We start from the raw sequence: 19,538 nt of genomic DNA, 5'->3' as shown, positions 1-19,538 counted from the left end.
GCGTGTAATTTTATTTTTATTTGTCTCTGCTAACCAAACTGTAACGATACATAAAAGTGTCGTTTCTTCCTCGGTTATTTTTCATGGTACAAACGATCGTTGACTGGTTCCGCGATTTAATCGGGAAAGTACCAGCGATCGATTCGGCGGACCAACAATTCGGAGCAACTTCTGCGTCGCGACGGCACGTTGCAAAGTCGTAACTCGTAAAAAATATCGAGAGAACCGAAACGAGGGAAATCATCCATGCAACGACGATAACAAATGTCTTGTTAAATTTCCGCTTCGTTACGTCGAGGCGTTTAATAAATAAAAAGGAGCGTCGGTTGACGCTCGTTTCGCTCTCGACTAGCGTCGCGCGAGTGGGGACGCCTCTATAAGAAGATAAATCAACGACCAGCGGACAGTTTACGGTTGGATCGCTGTTCGGAGCAGTAGAGGAAAAGGTGACTCCATATAGATTTGGCCCACACCCACGCATTTTCACGTTTTCACTCGGCCGAACGACATTCGCACGAGGTACGTCCAAATCGACAGGTGGTATTTTTTCAATTGGCAACCACCGCGCATCTGGTACTTAAATTTTGAATCTCTCAAATTTGCGTTATCCATGTTGGTCTCGTCTAGTTTAATATTCCTGTTTACAAGTTTATTGTAATACACGCGTGTTATTGTTCGATGGGTACGACTCGCAAGAAACGAAAGTAAATAGCATCGGTTGGTACGCAACGCGCAGTTCACGAATTCGAGCCCGGTTTTACGTTGCCAGCCGTGTAGATCTGCTTCGTCTAAACGTTTCATTCGAAGATTCCATTGTCTGTTCAAGGATACCATGTCGACCAGCTTCGGAAGCGTTCTTATAAGCGATCCCGTGCACGCGTGTTGCGGCGAATTGCTCGCTCGCTACGGCATTCCAGTCACGACCAAACACAAGCTGTCCAAAGAGGAGCTGATCAGAGAACTGCAGGTAACTGTCCGGTAATGAAAAAACAGACCGAATCTATCAAAGTTTGCAACGCGACTTCCCGAAGCGATTATCCTATGTCTGCTCCAACTTTTCCACTTCTCTTTCACTCGGCCGCGTATCTCTCGCGTCTCTTTCCCTGCCTATGCAGTCTCGACTAATTGCAGTTCGCGTTCCAGAAGTCTAGCCGGTTAGAGCCAGTTCCATCGGCGAACGCGAATACCGGTTAGGTGGACGGGTCGTTGTACTTATCGGCCGGTTTCTCCCTTCCTGGCGAACCTGCGAATTTTTCTGCGTCCACAAACGCGCATCGCCTATCGGTTATTGTCTATAGTATGCAGTCTATAATTCGCGCGTACACGTTTTACTTTTATTGTTCAAACAGAATCACGATGCCCTGATTGTTCGATCAGAAACGAAAGTGAACAGCGAGGTTTTCGCCTGCTGCCCGAAACTTCGCGTCGTCGGCCGTGCTGGAACCGGCGTGGATAACATAGATCTCGAAGCTGCTACGCGGAATGGTGTCATCGTGTTAAAGTAGGTCCGCTGGTTTGCGTGTGATTTGAAAATATAATGAGAACCCCTGTAATGTACCCTTCCGAAGGACAGGGAATATGATCGAGAAATGATCGAACGTTTGAACGTACACTTTCAGCACTCCTGGTGGAAACAGTATCAGCGCTTGCGAACTAACGTGCGCGTTGATCTCTGCGTTGGCTCGTAACGTCGCTCAAGCGGCTCAGTCGTTGAAGGAAGGACGATGGGACAGAAAACTGTACTCCGGTTTCGAGTTGTCCGAAAAGACGCTCGCTGTTCTCGGAATGGGTCGTATCGGCCGCGAGGTAACTAAAAGAATGCAGGCGTTCGGTATGCGAGTGCTCGCGTTCGATCCACTCTTGACCCCCGAAGACGCGAACCAACTCGGCGTAGAAAAACTTTCGCTAGAGGAGATATGGCCATTAGCGGATTACATCACAGTGCATACACCGCTTATTCCTCAAACGAGAAGTATAAAACTTTGTTTTCGCGCGATCGAGTCTCATCGACGCGACCCGACTACCGCCCCTTTCCCGTTACAGATCTGATCAACGCGTCAACTCTGGCGAAATGTAAGAAGGGCGTACGCGTGATAAATGTAGCGCGAGGTGGTATCGTGGACGAGCAGGCGCTTTTAGACGCGTTGAAGACTGGTCAATGCGCCGGTGCCGCTTTGGACGTGTTTATCGAAGAGCCGCCAAAAAATCCGGTTACTCTGGAGTTGATTAGACATCCCAACGTCGTCGCTACTCCTCATCTCGGTAAATATTTCCTTACGACTAGATGAATGTTCTTCCAATCATCTACAACGTGTTGCCCGTTTGTAACAGGAGCGAGCACCGCCGAAGCCCAGCAACGAGTCGCCGTCGAGATAGCTCAACAATTCGTGGCCCTGGCGGGCAAATCGAGCGAATACGTGGTCACCGGAATCGTAAACGCGCCGATCTTGAGTCAAGCTATGACGGACGAGAACGCGCCATGGATCGAACTGTCGAAGAAGCTGGGTCAACTGGCGGCACGATTGCTAAAAGGAAAACTTAACGTAACTGTTCGCAGTCAAACGATCGGTTACGGGATGCAGGAAAAGACATTCGTTCACACCGCCGTCCTGCTCGGTGTCTTGTCCGGTCAAACCAAGAACGGTTTGAATTTGATCAACGCACCGACACTTGCGCGGGAAACGGGTATCGAGGTTGAAGGAAGTCACGCATCGGCCGAGGGAAAAGCCATTCTCGTCCAAGTAGAGGGGCATCAAATCAAAGGTAATTAAAGCAATGAATTACTCGTGTTCTTAGAAATGTACTTCCAGCTTCTTCTGTTCTCTTAACTCGATGCTTTTTTCATCAGGAACTGTACGCGACAACGAGCCTTTGCTTCTCTCGTTGGACGAGACATCGTTCGCGAATGGAATCGCTTTGGGGGATTTCGTTTGTTTGTACAAAGCTAATCGTGTCCAGGATTTGGCACAGATCGTGAACGCTTTCTCTGTAAAAGGCATTAATGTTCGCAACGTGAACGCTAACGGTAATTGGATAATCGTTCAAACGGATCGAGAGACATCTGTGCGAGTCGACGGCATCGAAAGCTTTTAAATTTCGAATATCCTTTTCCTCCCTATATTCAGTATTTCGAAACTCGAAAGCGATTCAATCTTGAACGAGAGCAACGATCATTACTCTCGGATTACATATTATTTATTATTTGGCTCGAAAATACCGAGGAAAATTACATAGATCGTTTGTATTTTTGTCGAGCACAATTCTGTCGCGCTCGCCTCTTATTCAACGTCTTTAGAAATTTTACACACGCGTATAGAAAACTACGAATATACAAAATATATGTATGTATAGGTATTTATATTTTTGTATCGCTAGCACTTGTTAATAAAATATCAAATCACAAAATCCCTGGCACTGTTTCGTTTCTTTCTTCCCTTTTGTTCTTCTAACCGACTGTACAATATGAAATTCTTGCGCAATAATTCTCTCGCGTATTCTCCGAGAAAGAGCAAAACGCTTATATCACAGAAAATACATTTATCGCATCGAAGAAAGAACCGTTTACGTACAAAACTAAAACGATCCAACTGGTCGAAAATCCCAACTGTGCGACGAACATGAGAAAGATCTCGAATTCTGTACATATGTCGTATGATCAGATAATGAAACGTTCAAACGTGGCAAAAGATAATCCCGAAGAACGTTATATTCTATCGTAACTGTCTATGCGACAACAGTTGAAAGTATATGTAATGCCATCCTGTGAAAATAGAAACAGATTATATATGTATTGTATTAAAAAATCATGCTAAGACAATGATCTGTAAAAAGCTTGTAAAACTTACTTTAACAAGAGAAGGAAGTTCTTGCCAAAATTTGTGATTGGGTATCATCTCCCAACCTGTTGCTCCTCTCAGTAACTTTAATGTTATTATTCCACTAATAAAGTATACTCCAGTAAATACAAAAAAGATGATAAGTAGAATGGAACCGACTGAAAGGCCTTTAGGACGTATAGACACTTTGCAAGCGTAAGGAGATTTCAATAGTAAATTCTGCAATAATCAAGCATTCCCCTTTCGTGAAATTAGTGTTTTTCTGATTTTTCAAAATGTTTAAAATACTTACATACTGACCGTTCTTGACATCTGGATCCCTGATCAAATGAGAATTACAGGAATCGCAACAAAATAAGTCTATGGTCGTAGTATTTTTTCCATGACGAAGTATTAGGAAAGGTAATACCTTGTTGGTTCCTCCTTCTATGCTTGTTTCTTCTACAGTACCAAGACTATGAGTTTCATTACCTTGTTGGACACATAACTGAAATTATAATCGGTTAAATGTGAAATGGTGAGAAAACTATTTTTATGATAATTGTGTCTTACAGAAACTCCTTTATTCAGGTTACATTCGCTGTTTGTTACATTTGATAGTGGAGAATTTGTGCACGGATGGAAATAGAAAGTATGATTTTCACTGGTCACCTGTAACGGGCTAAAAAGACATGTCCTCAACTCAAAAAAGAGTAAAACGTCGAGGTTATGATGGTAGAATATACGCACCTCAATTTCTGAAGCGGTGACAAGTTGTAGCCTTCTCCGTTAGAAAACATACACGAGCAAGGAGTTAACTGTGTACATTCGGAGGCTGTTTGTTTGCAACATAACGTAAAAAACCATATACATACGATCAGATTCCGATCAAAACCAAACATCTTCATTGCGATTGATTTCAAGTTTTGTGCACGATCAAAGAGCTGTAAATTGGTGCATTGTCATAATTAAGGGGTATCATTTAGTCACTCGTGTTCATTTCCTCTCTTCTGTTTCAATTGAATCAATTCAAATATATACTTACCATTTTTAATTCTCCTATGACAATTTTGATCGAAATACGCCTAAAGTATCCTAACCATTTTTAACAACGAACAACAGCGTAAATCAAATTTCTTTTTCGTTTGTCCCAGTGTCGATAAATGTTATCGTCACAAATTTGCACCCTTGCCAAAAGATGTCTCCACTAAATTTTATTTGCGTCTGTAATACCAATTGTTAACAGTTTAAAGGAACGAATTGAATATATAAGGTAAAACGAATCATGCGTAAAAAAACGGAAACTAACGACGTCAGTCAATTAATTTATAGCGATTTTCTTATTCTTGCATCTTACGTTGTTGCGTTGTTATTCGATTCCTACGTAGGAAAGATCGAGTAAAAAATTTTGCGCGTAAGGCGCGAGCACGATCATGCGATTTACAAAAACGTCATCCGTTGCACGAGACCATGATGATCGCTGAATCAAAAGCCCGTGGGTACATAGATGGTTGATACCGATGACGACGATGGCGATAACGACGGTGAGAGTGAACCTCTACGACTGTACGAGCTCCGATACGTGTGACATCACGCTTCATTGTTGGAGGTTTACGTCATTCTCGAGTCTGATGTTGAGTCGATGTGTGCAATCCATACGCTGGGCTATACACACGCATGGACTAGTGGCGGGAAGTAATAGAGACGAGAGAGGCGAAAAACACGCGAATCATCGCTGCGACTGCGCGAAATGTGCACAAACATCGCATTTCTTATTCGATTAGAATTATATATTTTTCTGTAAAAACTTTTGCTTCTACTTACAAACGTGACGAGTCGTGATCAATGCATAACATACAAATTCACGTTAGCAAAGATGCAAAAAAAAATAAATGAACGATAAGAAAGAAAAGGAGAAAGGGTACCCGTGTCGATCGCCGAAGGAGTGAGGGTAACTAAGAAAGATAGGAGACCGAGCGAATAAACGAGAGAAAAAGAGAGAGAGAGTGAGAAAAGAGAGGGAGAGAGAGAGAAAAGAGAGGGAGAGAGAAGGTCCAAGAGATAGGAAAGGACAAGGATATGAAGCGCGACGTTCAACGGTAGTAGCGCTGATTTGTGATTTCATCGATGGTTACCGATTTCGAGAGAACAACTCGACGCGAATCGAACGTGGTGCGCTTTCGTATAAGCAAATACTTTTCGCGCGTACAAAATCACGCGTGATTTCACTGGTGTCGGAGAAATTTTGACAAATATGTAATTTGTTTGTGATCCGTTTACAGCAGTATCTCTTCGACGACGCGTTCTTACATTTTAAATATAACGGTGTATAAATAAGTATGAGCAATAGCGGGAATGCACGAGCGAAGTTCTCGCCGTTGATTTTTACAAAGGATTTGAGTTTGATCAATGCATTTTTTATTCATGCTTAAAACTTGTAAATGAATGCGCATCAAACGCAGTCTGAATCGATGATTTTCTCCTCAAAGTTTACCACATATGTTTTTCGTGCGTGGGCATGCAGTACCGAACTATCGTCAAGGTTAGTGTGTCTGACAGGCTCTCCATCGCTTCGTGATCTTACGTTGCTTTTCAGTGGGTAGCAATGAGTAGCGGTGAGTAGTTGTAATACATAATTAAATAGCGTATTTTAACGTACGTATCTCTTAATAACAATACTACGTTTTAAATCATTTGGTTTGTATGCTTCATGCTTGCGCGTCGTGGTTCTTGCTCCTCCTACTTGTTGTTACCAAAAAATATATGTGTTTAACGCGAATCTAATTATTTCTTAGTTTTTATCGACGCTTGTTTCTCGTTTTTTCGTTTAACAGATTTTGACACCGCTAATCAGTGATGGCAGTATTGCTACGACGACACAATTTACTCTGTATTCGTAAAATGATGCGTATAAAAACATTTTTTTCCTTCAAACAGGAAAATTCAAACTACTTCTCGATTGGACGATTAAAAGATAAATATATTGGAAGAATAGAAGTTCCCCGTATAACGCGTTACCGTTCAAACGATGAGGACTTCTCGTGTATCTATTGAAATACATGTCGACAAATATCGACTAAATCTATGTAAGTATACGATTATCATGTAAAGTATAAATTGTGCAATTGAGATTTTCTTTCATTCTGTGTAATTATATTTTTTCAGGCAAAAAAAGCATACGTAATGTTGTCGCTTGCAAACTGGATACAAATGTACAAAGAGTGGCGACTTGCTGAAGGTCTTACGATTATTGATTTCTATGCTTATATGATGCTTCAAGAATTTTATATGTTTATCATTGAATTGGCACTGTTGTGCGACAAAGGGTAAGAGGATGAACGATACTACTTTAGTCATACATCCAGTAATACTTCAGAGATACAAACTGATTAGATGATTGTTTCTTATCGTTGTAAATGTGTTGAAATACATTGTATGTTGGATGTGTCACGAGACAAACGAATGTGCACGTGTTACAGGCACGAAGTAACAAACAACCGGTTATAGTTAACCGTGACAAAGATACTTAATCAACGATGCAACGTAACGTGCTATTCCTTGTTGCAAAAGGATTTGATATTTGGAAGTACGCGTCATAATACCCAGTGATAAGTGTTTTTAGGGTTAATCTGGAGTAGCTTAACATTAACGTTACCACACTCTAACCAAAGTCGATTTATTTATCTGTTGAACCTTCTTCCGTTGGGTCTGCTGAAATTAACAGTTTTTAAATGTTTGAAAAAAAAAATATTTATATCGAATCCTATTGCAAATTAATTGAAAATTGGCTGGAACAGTTTGAGTGTGATAATACATTGTTGTAGAAAAAAGTTTTCTCATTTATGATCGGCTGGTGGGACGTATGCTTCATTCCAGAACAGCCGTTTCTATGAGCGCCTCTCGTCCGTTACACTGTGATGGAAAGGATAATAACAGCAAAACTGGTTCGAGTGAGTGCTATTATCATTTAGGCGCGTATACGTAATTCTATGTAAATCGATATACGTTTACGATCTATATTTTTAATCGTATACTTCATAGATAGAATGGCATATGAGGTATTTCTGGGTGGATCTTGTAATCCAACCACATGGAGGTCAGAAATAGCGATACCGACTCTTCAGAGCCTCGGAATTACTTACTACAATCCCGTGCGTGTTTATTAATATTCGTTGGATTCGTGCATCAAAGGACAGTCGTCGTTAGTACAATTGCAATTATGCGTTTTAGCAAGTGTCGCAATGGGGACCGGAACTGATAGCTCAAGAATACGAAGCAAAACAAACGGCGAAAGTACTACTGTTCGTAATCGATAATCAGACACGCAATAGTGCAGGCATCATCGAAGCAGCTCAGCTGGCAGCTACCCGCCGCGAGTCATTGATCGTTGTTATTTATCCGTATCGTCAGGGACAAACGATACTCGGCGAAACCGTGTCTATTCAGTAAGTGTTGTTTTTTTCTGTCTCCTCCTTGGACACTGGCAGCCTTTATCACACAATCCGACAAATACTATCATATTCTTACTTAGAGAATATTACGATCTGATGAATGGGTTACTGGTACTTCAATATCTTATGGAGAGACAGAGGATACCGATATTTGAAAGCGTATCGGTTGCTCTTAATTGTACGTCTAAGGTAATCAAATTTGATAAAGAGTAAAAGTAAGAAATTACTGATCATAGAGATCACGCTTTGCGTGTTACGGTAATTTTCTAACGGAAAGGTGATGTTTTATCGTAGGTACTGCGCGAGGAGATAAATGTGCAAGACTTGCATTCCGAAGATGGCATTAGACCAATTAAATTGTCATTCGGTCAAAATGGAATTGACACGGTGTAAGCTTTTTTTTTTCAATCGAATAGTTGTATATACGTAACAATTGTATTAAACAAGAAAGAAAGAAAGAAAGGAAAGACGAAGGCGAACGTCCAGTTTTAACCTACTGTTTTTGTAGTACGCTCAGGGAGATATTCAAATCTGTGGATACAAACGACAGTGGAAGCATTAACTTGGAAGAAGTAAGTTTCCTTCACTAGAATTACCGTAACGCGTGACGCTTGTTCGATGTTATGATTTCTTGTGTCGTTTCGTAGGCTTGGATAGCGTTACAATCGAACGTGAAGTGCAACGTATCGGTGTCGGATTTTCTTAACATCGTGAATAAATCCGGTAATAAAGTTTGTATGATTTGTCGGTAAAAAATTACGATATTAGCAAGTAACTCGTTAAAGAGAAAATTTGTTGGTATCTTGTATCGTTGGTGTTCGCGTGTATTTTTAGAAACGTATAGGACGCTGATAGACGATGGGTTTCGAACAAAGAGAGATCCGGCGGAATTACGGATAAACTTTGAACAATTTTGCACCCTAGCCGCCGAATCAGCGTGGAGGACGAAAAGCAACGGCGTCTCTTGTGAAAGTGAGATACCTTCAGTTTGGAGTATATTATGTAGGAAGGCTTCGAAATTTCTTCGCAGAGCTATCGTACAACCTTTTAACCGTTTCCTAGGTATTTTTCATTTTCAAAAATTTCCCATGATCTCTGTAGCGTGTATCGTTAACGCGCGCGAAAGCGAACAGGTCGTCTCACGGGACGCTCGTGCCTCGATAAATTTGTAGTCGAAAGCATTCGAGCAATCGTGTACGATTCGTTCGAACGTTCAACTTTTTAGATTGGACCAATTCGTTCGTGCCCGAGTCCGAGAAGAGGGACTTGTACGTGGGAGTAATCGGTAAAGATCAGTTTTGGTTAGAAACGAACGCAGCACCCTCGATCGAGTGAGCATTCGAGATGTAACGTTCTTTCGATTTTCGTTATTGCGGCAATATCGTCGAGTTTACGCGTAAATTATTTCATTTTTTAGATCCATGGGGTTGTCTCTGTACCGATCAAGTGCGAACGAGTACAACGTAAAGACATTACCACAGGAATTGCAAAAGATGAAAAATTCACGGTTAATATTTTTGATCGTACCGCAGCATTCTCGCGGCATCACCATAATGGCATTGGCAGCTCATTTGATTGGATTACGCGCAAAATTAGTCCTATGCGTTCAAACGCTTCCCGAAGGTTGCGTAGTTTCTGGTGAAAAGGTGAGCGTGTTTCTCTTCTCGCTGTATTAGAATAGCGCGTAGGTGTGTTCCGTTCCCTCTTTGCTCTTCGCCTTCTTATTTTTTCTTATTCCCCACCTATCTACCATTTATCATGTACCGTCCACCATTTACTTCCTGCCCGGTTCCATTCACTCGCTTGCATCTTTTTTCATTCGATGACGTGTAGCATGCGTCTATCTATATTTATAAAATCACGTCTCCATTTAGTTGACCGAACAAGCCACGAAAGACTACAATCGGGGAAGAATGTACCTGTCGGACTATGCGACGCGCGAAGGTGTACCTGTTTTTCAGAATATCGCTGAAGCTTTGCAACACGCGATACAGCTAGTTCAACGCGTTCGTTGATGTCTCTTCTTGTTCTTCTTTTTCTATTTTTTCATACGAGTAAGCTTTTCGAATGATCGATTAATTTATTTTTACCGTTGCGATGATGTTCAACTACTGATTGGGATGATCGAGACGCGAAACGATTACACGAGAAACGACAATTTACGATAACTAACGAGCTTTTGTACGAATTTTCAAGTTTAATAACTAATAGTATTTCTTTATCGCGGATCAGTAAAATCTCGTACAACGTAGGAATAATAAAAGCACGCGTACAACGATTCTAGAAACAATTAGACTTGTTTCATCGTAGTACAAAACGTTTCGTTCGTATCGTAGAGCTACGATCTGTTGGCTACGAGTCGCGTACCAAACATTGTAAATTTTATGAAAAATCCTACGGTGGTTGAACATACCTGATTATTTTTTATATATTTTTTTTTTTTATAGCGATTCAACTCGATAGTTATTTTGTAACCTTTGGTAACTGGTTGAGGATTGATATACGTGTACTGTATATAGACTATTAGTTGTTTCTAACGATCTAATGAATAGTTAATTTGAACTTTGATAGGAAGAATGCACGAGAATGAATGTCAGAGTTTTATCGCATAAAATGTAAGCGTGTATGTTTGTGTACAGACACGTACCTGTTTAAGAACAGACATCTTATCTAGCATTAATTTACTGTGCTGTACGTTGTGACGTCTAACACGGATACGTACGTTATTCGTGAACAACAAACGTTACGAGAAAATTGTAATTTTCAACGCGCATGTATGTACGACGAAGATGCAGGAACAGCAAAAACAAAGTGTATATAATTCCTGTTACAGTCATTTGGCGCTCAATCGGTTAGAATCGACTTTAACTGGCTCAATGTATTATTTTTTTGTTTCTCTCCATACATCCCTCTCCCTCATCCTTGCTCTCAGCACTCTCTCACATTTTTAGAAACATTTTTCTCGAAAAATAAAAAAAAGAATACTGTTTTTATTCATATCGTACGTTCGTTTCAACAAAGGCGCGCGTCGAACAAAAAAGTGAAACGAACAAAATAAATTTGCCAAGAATCGAAACGACGCGGTTTCACTTTGGCGCGGCATCGGTCCTTTTAACGAAATAATAACGATATATGTTTTTTAAAGAAAGCAACACTGGTATCATAGCCGGCAGAAATAGTGGTACGTATACAGCGTATCTGAAATCAGAGAGGAAACACGAGATAAAAATTTTGAAATGCAAGACAAAATAAAATTGTAAATGTATCGATCGCCTGTCACTTTTTTTTCTCTACGAATCCTTACTTTTGATCCTCGGGAAAGTAGAGCAAAGCTAAGAGCGTGGGATCCGAAAATGCCGCCTCTGCGGTGACGAACGCTTCTTTGCTCGACAGAAAGGCTCGAGTTAGGTCTCCGTATGCCAACTGTTCGGTAGAGGTCTCCACCAATTGTAGAGCAGTGTTTATCCTGTTCCCTACGACGTCCGTGATGACGATATTACCGATCTCCTTAAGAAGTTGAGCAAGCGATTGTAAAGTCAATTTGGCGGAAGTCAATTGTTCAACCGTACGGACACGTAGCAAGGCATCGATCTCCCAGTCGCGTGGTTTCAATCCCACCAACGGAACGGTAGTTACACCGTTTATGGATTTCTAAAAAGAAAGGAAAAAACGCGTGACAGTGGGTGAACAAGAAAAGAAATGGGCAAGAGTCGTAACTCGATCGATAACAGCTTCGGATTACCGGTTCAGAAACGCCTAGAAGAAGCTTCAGTTGGGCCAGGAAAGTTCCAACGACAGTAGTCTCTTCGGGAACAATGGTGGCGACCGATCCGTTGTTTTTTGCAGCCACACATGCTTCGATGGGTGGATTGATCAAGACGAAGCCACCCCACCTGTAGACGGACGCGAACGATCTAAATTCTCATCACGATTTTGTCACGCGCGCTCGCTTTCGCTTTTATTTCGGTGCTTTAACAGGCGTATTACCTTGGCGAAAGAAACGCTTCGATGTTGGCGTTGGATTTCGATCGGTGACCTAAACGCGTGTAAATATGCAGCGGGGCAGTGTCACAGGGAACAGCATAGATTACGAAATTGATGGTTGGACCGAGACTAACTTGCGAGGCTGAAATATACGCGTCTCCGTTATTTTCTACTACTCTAATTGTGGAACAGAGAGAGGTTGCGCGTGTACAATCTAACGTACCTAACTTCTTTTCCAATGGTGTGACTAGTTGCGACAACACGTCTTCCGGTAGCGCGAAATGCCTTCCTAACGGGCCACTGTCGGGTACTCGCTTCGGATTAACGTCCAACGGAAGAAAGTACAGCCACTGTGATTTCACGGAGAAGTTGGTAAAAATTGAAAATTCATCAAGGAACGGTTCCACGTATTCTAACGAAACCAGAAGAAAATACAATAGCTTGACACGCGTTAGAAAAAAACAGGGGGTAATATTTATTTACTCACCCTCGGTCATCGCACGAAGATCCCATGTGATCTTTAATTTTTCTGGATCGGGATTAACGAGCGTGATTAATATATCGTAGGTAGGACTAGCAGGAAATCTTCTTCTGTTTTCGTTATCTAGGCTGTATCGAGTCGGGTCGGTGAGCGCATTTTTCGTTAAATTCAACGACTTTTCGAGTAACATCCATTCCGACAATACACGGATCAAAGTAGAGCCGACTGTAATAAAAGCGAATTTAAGCGTGGCTAATTAAAGGCCTCGTGAAAAGAACCAGTCGCGTGCTTACCAGTTTCCGTGGAAAAGTAGATGGTTCTCTTCGACCCGACAAGAACCGCATCGTTCAAATTATTTGTTTCCAAGAGTAAAAGTTGGCCAACTTCGAGATCGAAAGTGGAAGCTATCTTTTCCAGTTCGTGATGCGTAAACGCCGTTGCCATTAAACTGCTGGATATAGTCCGGTGTTCCACTCGTATTCGATACACGTCTAAAAGAACGAAAAGATTTCAAGTAGCCGATCGAAATGGAAAGCATTTTTTGTTTCTACTCACCGACATCTCGAAACGCTTCCTCTATATCGCGAGTCAACGATTCGGCTCGCTCTTCGGAAAGCGTTACCACCAATAGTTTCGTTTGGATTTCGAGCCGTAGATCCGAAAGTCGCTCGATTCCAGCGTAGGGAAGCGAAACACGCGGTACCGTGGTGGTGTGCCACCAAAGAGGAACTCCGATGCCTAGTAGCAGTACGGCGAAAGACACGCTCGCATAAATCCTGTACTTCTCTGAAAATGATACAACAAATGTTTAAACTCGAACGGCGATCGCAGTCGTCTCGACAAGTCGCGGTAGCGAGTGTTCGCCACAACGTGCGCATACGCTTGCAGGTATGAAGTTGGGATAGGCAACCTTGAAAGAAAAATTGAACCGAGTCCAAAACGTGCCGTAGTATGAGTCGGTTCATTAGCGTATATCAAACGCAACAAATTTGTTAAACATAATGATTTATGGTAATCGGCGTTTGATTAGCAGAACGATATCGCAGCATTTTACAGATTACTACATCCATATCGAATACCTTTGTTTCTGATCCATGGTAAAATGGAAAAAATGCAGAACGTTCGTTCGCCAACCGATTTCGAAGTTGGTTCTGTCCATTCGCGTACAATCGTGATAAGAAAGTAAACTCTTAATAAACTAGATACATTGTTCAGATTTCCGTCGTCAGAATAGGGAAATTTATTCTTAGATATTTGAATTGCCATTTAGGAGCGTGTTTAAGGAGACATTTGATATTCTACCTTGACATACTATTTGTGCATTTCGCCAAAGAATTAAGACAGTCGCTACAAAAACGATTTCGGTATTCTTGTTTCGCGTTCCTCAGGAAGACAAAAGAACTGGTTTCCGGAATTTTCCTGTACCGTTTATCGAATTGAAAAGATGAGCTAGAGCCGGGCCCAATCGCGTGACTCACCCTGTATTTTCTTCGACTGTGTACAATGTCCTCCCCGTACAATAACGCGTCACGTAATAAACACGAGGACAAACGGTAGCGTGAGCAGGATTAATTACCCAATTAAATTGATTTAAACGCCACGCGTATTCTATTTTACTTCGTTAAAACGTAGACGTGGTATCGGGGGCTAAGAATTCGGCTCGATTCGATACGTTCGTCTGAACGATGAACTAACGATGCGACAAACATGTAAGGCACGCATCGCGTCGAACCGAATGCTGGTCGGAGTATACGGGGCTCGGTAACTCCCTGACTCTGACCTAGAGTAATCGGTATCCGTTCTACTATTGGAAATGCGCGACGAGTTTTCTCGAATCATGCTCTTTACGGTGTTCGAAAAGCAAAAGAGATCTCTCGCGAACCGCTTACCGACCGCTTTCCCGATGTTCTGTTTCTTCGAGAATCGAAAGATCGTAGGTACCACGATACCACGTGGTCGATCGGTAGTTTACACACTCTTGAATCAGCCCGTTACAAGAACATCGACGTATCAAGGTCGAGGGACGGGGAATGACACGTTCGTATGTCGTTAGCCAACTGCTCCATTCGGTTCACTCGCTAGTCGTCGGGAATCAGTCAAACGGGTACAGAAGACGGACCTCTTCTATACGAGCACGACAGGATAATAAGAAAACCGGCAAAAAAGCAGGTGCAGAAGGTGGAGGTGGAAAAAGAAGAAGAGCAGGAAGAAGAAGTCGAGGACGAAGACGAAAACGAGGAGAAAAAAAGAAGAAAAAGAAAAGAAGCAGAAGCAGTGAGGGAGAGAGAGAAAAAGGAGAGAGAAAGAGAAGAAAGAGAAGGAGAGACAAAGAAAGAAAGAACACTGGAAGAGAGGGGTAATAGCTCAATCGCGAGAGGCTCGACTCCCTACATGCCTTTCAGCGAAACGAGCAACGCTGCTGAAGAGTGCGTGTATTAACCAGAAAGTGGGAATTAATTTGGTAGATTCGACAGTAATTTCGATTCTGTCTTGGCGATCCAGATTCGGGACACTGCACGACAGAACGCGCGAAGAACAACGACTTCCCGGAAGAGTTACGGTAACTGAATCTCACATGGTTGACTCGACTCGATTCGACTCGACCCGGCTTGAACTTAAAAATTTGAATTTGCGCGTTCGAACGTACGCATTTTATTCGTCTAAGCACGCAACGATAATTCGATCGGTTTCAATTGGTACCGGCTGCGCGTTCGTTGGTTCGATTATACGGTGCAAAGATCGAAAACACCGATCGATCTCGTTTCTATTACTCGTCCGTGCAACGAGTAAATCCTGGTACGCGTAAACCTGGTTGACATTTCCGATGTTTTCGCCGGGCGGTAAAATTACAATGGTAACTCGAGCAAAGATATTTCGAACGTCAACTTATTCGTGCTAGATTTGAATGTTGACCTTTACCGTTTTCGAACCGTATCGTCAAATTTATCAGATCCGACATCTCCATCTGACCTTTCAACTATGATACCTAATAAGACAAGCAACTAGAGTACGTTGTTCCCAAGAAAAAGAAAACGAAAAAGCAAATAAGGAAAACGGCGTGCCGCGCCGATTATCCGTCGACCGTTGATTTATCGCGTTCGTTCGTATCTGAGCACCGTGCTATGGTACTCTATCTCGTTCCGTGATCGGAATAATTGCCACAGATATTTACAAATTGATGCGTACACGACAACATTTGAGTACTGCTTAAATGGTTAACTACCATAAGGCGTCGTAAATGTAAACAGCGGTAAACTGAACGATACGCGTGTAGCAGGTTTCGAGTAAATACGTCGTGAAACGCCACGCGGCAGCAGGGTTACGCGACCTAGCCCGCTATGAGACCTTCGAGGTCAATCTTGTTCGGTAGCTTAGCGAAATTGCTTAGCCGGTAATCTGAGCAGCCGGGACAAAAGGAACGACGAAGAGGGTACGGAACGATACGGCACGACACGGTACGATGCAACGCAGATGAGGACCGGAACGCAAACGGAGGAAGCAACGAGACGCGAGTCGCGTGACTCCGCATCGACGATTTAACCGCGGAAACGATACGCGTTCATCTTTGATTGTCGAATATCCTCCATCTTCGTTGAGGACGTGCGCTGCCGTTTGTGTCCGACTTCCACGATTCTATCAGCGATAGTTTGTCGCCAATAGATACGTACTACTTTGCTTGTCAGACGATAGACTTTTCGCTTCCCTTTCTAGGCGAGATTCTTCGGAATCGGGAAGGAGAGATGTCCAACCGCCAGCCGGACGATCCATATCCGGAAATCATCGAGCCGCCAGGCAGAAGGTACGCGTCTCTCGTTCGAGAGAATCAAGCATCCAATTGGTCCGCGCTTTCGCCTAAACTCGTTGCACTTTATTATTGCTCTTCGCGTTCTTTTTCTTCCTTCTTCTTTCTCCCTGCTAATTGTCCCGCGTCTCAATGAAAAGAAATACAGTTGACGCGTGCGTTGATCTTTTCTCGGTGTTGGATGTTTCAGAAGGACCGACAGTTTCGGCAAACTGTTGGTTCGATTTCTCTCGATTTACTGGAGATCGTTCGTGATCGTGTTATGGCCGCTGATTCTGTTACCTCTCGTCATCGTCGTCGAAAGTACCGAGGTTCGTTAATACAATACTCTATTACTTTTTTCTGTTCCTCCTTACTTTTGTCTTCCTTCTGCGTATCTGTCCGAATGTACATCTTCCATCCGCCTCTTATCTTTTTCCCTCTCGATTCTTAGTCACTTTCTTTGTTGCTGCAATTTTCTGCTTGTACGCTATATTTCGCAAAGCGAAAAAGAATACGTATCGATTGAATGCAGGCGATAGCGATGCGGTGTCTGTACGTGGTCGGTTTAATGGCAGTGTTCTGGATGACCGAGGTGCTTCCGTTACCGATCACAGGTTTGATCCCCATCGTACTCTATCCACTGATGGGTATAATGAGCACCAGTGACACTTGCGCTTGCTACATGAACGACACCACGATGATGTTTATCGGTAGCATGGTGATCGCGATCGTCATTGAAAATTCTGGCCTGCATATGCGTATAGCGCTGCTGATCATTAAAACGATCGGTTGCAGTCATCGAAGGTAATTCCGCGGAACACTAGAATCCGTTTCTAATCATTCCTTGATCATTTCATCGTCTCTTCGTTTCATCGTTTATACGCCACGCCATGCCATGCACTGCGAAATATTTTCTATAAACGCGTACATAGCAAATACTTGATATCATCGTATGAAAACATACCTGTTAATACAAGCGAATCGCCGATAAGATGTATTTACGGTTCATAGATTAACTCTGGGCCTGTTCTTTGTCACCATGTTCCTGTCGATGTGGATTTCGAATACTGCCGCTACCGCCATGATGTTGCCTATCGTTGAGACTGTTCTCCTGGAACTGGAAGCGGTAAGCGATATACTATTATGTAGCCTCGTCCACTCGCACAGGAAGAAAAACATTGTCACGCTTTCGTCTTCGTATTTCCAGCAAGGCTTGGGTAATATGTTCATCTGTGAGGAGAACGGTTGCGGGGAAGAGAGTACAGAACAGTACGTAACCGTAAAATTGCTTGTCTCTGTTCTTGCCTTCTTTATATCGTCTTTTTTTTAACTGTCTGTTTACAGCGGTAAAAGGCCAACTAACGTCACAATGGTGTACTATCTTGTGGCAGCGTATGCTTCTAGCCTCGGAGGTGTGGGCACGTTGGTCGGGTCCGGAACCAATTTGACGTTAAAAGGATTTTTTGAGAAGTAAGGGTACCCGAAAGATATCTCCCCAACATGGACTAATAGCGGATAAATCAAATTCGACTGAATTCTTTTACTCTAGGCGGTTCCCAAACAGTCCAGGCATCAGTCTGACATCGTGGATGGTTTACTCGGTTCCACCTATGCTCTTGATGAGTTTTCTTACTTGGATGTGGCTTCAGATCATGTACATGGGAATGTTTAGACCACGAAGCAAAGATGCACTTGCCATCGATATCGGTACACAAGGTGAAAAGGTCGCAGCCGCTGTGATCGAGAAAAAATATAAAGAACTCGGCTCTATTACATGGCACGAATCCGTCGTCGGGTTCCTTTTCGTTACCGTCGTGTTACTTTGGTTCCTCAGAAACCCTGGATTTGTTCGAGGTTGGCCAACTTACATCACTAATTTGTACGTATCGCGTTTTCTCCATCTTTCCTCCTTGCGTTACTCTCTTCTGCGTCGATACGCGACTATACATTTAGATAGTATTAAGCAACAACACGAAAGTATTCTGTATTTTGTTCAGACAAGTTAAAGATTCAACGGCGGCTGCTTTCGCGGTGCTTCTCTTCTTCATTTTGCCATCCAAACTCGATTTTCTTCGGTCATTTGATTCGGATCCTGCCAATCGCCCTACCAAACCCTCACCCAGTATGATTACTTGGAAGCTGATACATCAAAAGATGCACTGGAGTTTGATCTTGGTACTGGGCGGTGGATTCGCCATCTCGGCAGGCAGTACCACTTCCAAACTATCTACCATAATTGGAAACTCTTTGACCGGCTTGAAATCGATAAACCCATTTACGATACTATTTATCGTTTGTGTATTTGCGGAAACCGCGACGGAACTGACCTCTAATGTTGCAGTTGCAAATATCATTTTACCAGTTTTAGCAGAAATGGTAAGAAATTTCGACTTGTATAGTCCATTTTTTATCTTCTTTCTTTCTTTACATATTATTTTAATTGTTGTTAATCTTTATTATATCTTGTTTCAGTGTGTTGCCATGCGAATACATCCTTTATACTTGATGCTGCCAGCTTCTCTCTGTTGTTCCTTTTCATTCCACTTGCCAGTTGGTACTCCACCAAACGCGATTGCCACAGCAGCTGGTCATATAAAAACCAGGGATTTTGCCATAGCTGGAATAGGTCCTAGTACCATAACGCTTCTCGTCACGACGCTTGCTTTCTCCACATGGGGTAACTTCGTCTTCAACTTAGACGAATTTCCAGATTGGGCAACATAAAGCACTTGCACGCTTACAAGTTTACATATTCTCATACTTTTTACCTGCGACATGACGCGTTACGAACAAGTTGATATTGCTATATTTATTTAGCACTTGTTAACGCTCTAACATTTTAATAACATTTCGACCAAATAATTATATCGAACGTATTAAATCGGCTGTAAACGTTCCGCTTCGGAAACTTTCCTGGAACGTCGAGCGAATATTTATAGTATTTCGTAATAAAAATTGTGATCAATTATGGAAGATGCAGTTATAAAAAATGAACGAGATAATAAACTGTAACTTACCGTCTA

The 19,538-nt window shown here is 42.4% G+C and overlaps 5 protein-coding genes across 11 annotated transcripts; 3 read left to right on the top strand and 2 right to left on the bottom strand.

Annotated features, from left to right (window-relative positions):
* Positions 1 to 366: 366 nt before the first annotated feature.
* LOC100881526 (D-3-phosphoglycerate dehydrogenase) lies at positions 367 to 3,405 on the top strand. Its single transcript, XM_003701090.3, has 7 exons — positions 367 to 519; positions 827 to 967; positions 1,350 to 1,501; positions 1,620 to 1,972; positions 2,044 to 2,262; positions 2,332 to 2,763; positions 2,849 to 3,405. The coding sequence occupies exons 2-7, from the start codon at positions 833 to 835 to the stop codon at positions 3,091 to 3,093; spliced, it is 1,536 nt and encodes a 511-aa protein (XP_003701138.1). The 5' UTR covers positions 367 to 519; positions 827 to 832; the 3' UTR covers positions 3,094 to 3,405.
* LOC143265975 (cation-dependent mannose-6-phosphate receptor) lies at positions 3,339 to 5,359 on the bottom strand. Its single transcript, XM_076540876.1, has 7 exons — positions 5,125 to 5,359; positions 4,861 to 5,039; positions 4,566 to 4,759; positions 4,389 to 4,497; positions 4,129 to 4,323; positions 3,846 to 4,055; positions 3,339 to 3,760 (listed from the first exon to the last, which is right to left on the bottom strand). Exons 2-7 carry the CDS (start codon positions 4,861 to 4,863, stop codon positions 3,704 to 3,706), a joined length of 768 nt encoding a protein of 255 aa, XP_076396991.1. The 5' UTR covers positions 4,864 to 5,039; positions 5,125 to 5,359; the 3' UTR covers positions 3,339 to 3,703.
* Positions 5,360 to 5,917: 558 nt separating this feature from the next.
* LOC100882614 (uncharacterized) lies at positions 5,918 to 11,536 on the top strand. Of its 5 annotated transcripts, XM_012280445.2 has the most exons (14): positions 5,918 to 6,430; positions 6,753 to 6,901; positions 6,981 to 7,141; positions 7,692 to 7,765; positions 7,857 to 7,966; positions 8,046 to 8,260; positions 8,347 to 8,455; positions 8,561 to 8,655; positions 8,775 to 8,838; positions 8,914 to 8,989; positions 9,101 to 9,328; positions 9,492 to 9,597; positions 9,684 to 9,912; positions 10,141 to 11,536. In XM_012280445.2, the coding sequence occupies exons 3-14, from the start codon at positions 6,999 to 7,001 to the stop codon at positions 10,279 to 10,281; spliced, it is 1,590 nt and encodes a 529-aa protein (XP_012135835.1). In that variant the 5' UTR covers positions 5,918 to 6,430; positions 6,753 to 6,901; positions 6,981 to 6,998; the 3' UTR covers positions 10,282 to 11,536. The 5 variants fall into 5 exon arrangements, with proteins under 5 accessions (XP_012135835.1, XP_012135838.1, XP_076396981.1 ...); XM_012280448.2 differs by lacking the exons at positions 5,918 to 6,430; positions 6,753 to 6,901 and adding an exon at positions 7,295 to 7,401 and having other exon boundaries at positions 7,000 to 7,141; XM_076540866.1 differs by lacking the exons at positions 5,918 to 6,430; positions 6,753 to 6,901 and having other exon boundaries at positions 7,001 to 7,141; positions 7,697 to 7,765.
* PIG-S (phosphatidylinositol glycan anchor biosynthesis class S) lies at positions 11,237 to 16,540 on the bottom strand. Of its 3 annotated transcripts, none has more exons than XM_076540852.1 (9): positions 16,400 to 16,540; positions 13,287 to 13,517; positions 13,025 to 13,222; positions 12,738 to 12,956; positions 12,474 to 12,662; positions 12,254 to 12,392; positions 12,009 to 12,159; positions 11,571 to 11,917; positions 11,237 to 11,464 (listed from the first exon to the last, which is right to left on the bottom strand). In XM_076540852.1, exons 1-9 carry the CDS (start codon positions 16,497 to 16,499, stop codon positions 11,353 to 11,355), a joined length of 1,686 nt encoding a protein of 561 aa, XP_076396967.1. In that variant the 5' UTR covers positions 16,500 to 16,540; the 3' UTR covers positions 11,237 to 11,352. The 3 variants fall into 3 exon arrangements, with proteins under 3 accessions (XP_076396967.1, XP_076396968.1, XP_076396966.1); XM_076540853.1 differs by lacking the exon at positions 16,400 to 16,540 and adding an exon at positions 15,651 to 15,834; XM_076540851.1 differs by lacking the exon at positions 16,400 to 16,540 and adding an exon at positions 13,811 to 14,188.
* Positions 16,443 to 19,536, top strand: LOC100882504 (protein I'm not dead yet). The gene is made up of 9 exons (XM_003701180.3): positions 16,443 to 16,530; positions 16,724 to 16,844; positions 17,048 to 17,319; positions 17,527 to 17,641; positions 17,723 to 17,784; positions 17,860 to 17,985; positions 18,065 to 18,394; positions 18,513 to 18,891; positions 18,988 to 19,536. Exons 1-9 carry the CDS (start codon positions 16,472 to 16,474, stop codon positions 19,237 to 19,239), a joined length of 1,716 nt encoding a protein of 571 aa, XP_003701228.3. The 5' UTR covers positions 16,443 to 16,471; the 3' UTR covers positions 19,240 to 19,536.
* Positions 19,537 to 19,538: the final 2 nt, after the last annotated feature.

Source organism: Megachile rotundata, chromosome 16 (genome assembly GCF_050947335.1).
Source record: "Megachile rotundata isolate GNS110a chromosome 16, iyMegRotu1, whole genome shotgun sequence".
Lineage (NCBI taxonomy): Eukaryota > Metazoa > Arthropoda > Insecta > Hymenoptera > Megachilidae > Megachile > Megachile rotundata.
This window is presented reverse-complemented; position numbering and strand designations above follow the sequence as displayed.

What these genes read in the sequence shown, in the direction of transcription:
- LOC100881526 (XM_003701090.3), top strand. Translation starts at nt 833, where the DNA reads ATGTCGACCAGCTTCGGAAGCGTTCTTATAAGCGATCCCGTGCACGCG. An exon ending in AATGGTGTCATCGTGTTAAA is followed by an intron (nt 1,502 to 1,619) that starts GTAGGTCCGCTG and finishes GTACACTTTCAG; the next exon opens with CACTCCTGGTGGAAACAGTA. An exon ending in CGTCGCTACTCCTCATCTCG is followed by an intron (nt 2,263 to 2,331) that starts GTAAATATTTCC and finishes CGTTTGTAACAG; the next exon opens with GAGCGAGCACCGCCGAAGCC.
- LOC143265975 (XM_076540876.1), bottom strand. An exon ending in TCACCGCTTCAGAAATTGAG is followed by an intron (nt 4,498 to 4,565) that starts GTGCGTATATTC and finishes ATGTCTTTTTAG; the next exon opens with CCCGTTACAGGTGACCAGTG. An exon ending in ACCTGAATAAAGGAGTTTCT is followed by an intron (nt 4,324 to 4,388) that starts GTAAGACACAAT and finishes TTATAATTTCAG; the next exon opens with TTATGTGTCCAACAAGGTAA.
- LOC100882614 (XM_012280445.2), top strand. Translation starts at nt 6,999, where the DNA reads ATGTTGTCGCTTGCAAACTGGATACAAATGTACAAAGAGTGGCGACTT. An exon ending in GCACTGTTGTGCGACAAAGG is followed by an intron (nt 7,142 to 7,691) that starts GTAAGAGGATGA and finishes GCTTCATTCCAG; the next exon opens with AACAGCCGTTTCTATGAGCG. An exon ending in GAAGCATTAACTTGGAAGAA is followed by an intron (nt 8,839 to 8,913) that starts GTAAGTTTCCTT and finishes GTCGTTTCGTAG; the next exon opens with GCTTGGATAGCGTTACAATC.
- PIG-S (XM_076540851.1), bottom strand. Translation starts at nt 13,997, where the DNA reads ATGGCAATTCAAATATCTAAGAATAAATTTCCCTATTCTGACGACGGA. An exon ending in ACCATGGATCAGAAACAAAG is followed by an intron (nt 13,518 to 13,810) that starts GTATTCGATATG and finishes TATCATTTTCAG; the next exon opens with AGAAGTACAGGATTTATGCG. An exon ending in TACTTTCCCGAGGATCAAAA is followed by an intron (nt 11,465 to 11,570) that starts GTAAGGATTCGT and finishes CTCTGATTTCAG; the next exon opens with ATACGCTGTATACGTACCAC.
- LOC100882504 (XM_003701180.3), top strand. Translation starts at nt 16,472, where the DNA reads ATGTCCAACCGCCAGCCGGACGATCCATATCCGGAAATCATCGAGCCG. An exon ending in ATCGGTTGCAGTCATCGAAG is followed by an intron (nt 17,320 to 17,526) that starts GTAATTCCGCGG and finishes TACGGTTCATAG; the next exon opens with ATTAACTCTGGGCCTGTTCT. An exon ending in TTAAAAGGATTTTTTGAGAA is followed by an intron (nt 17,986 to 18,064) that starts GTAAGGGTACCC and finishes CTTTTACTCTAG; the next exon opens with GCGGTTCCCAAACAGTCCAG.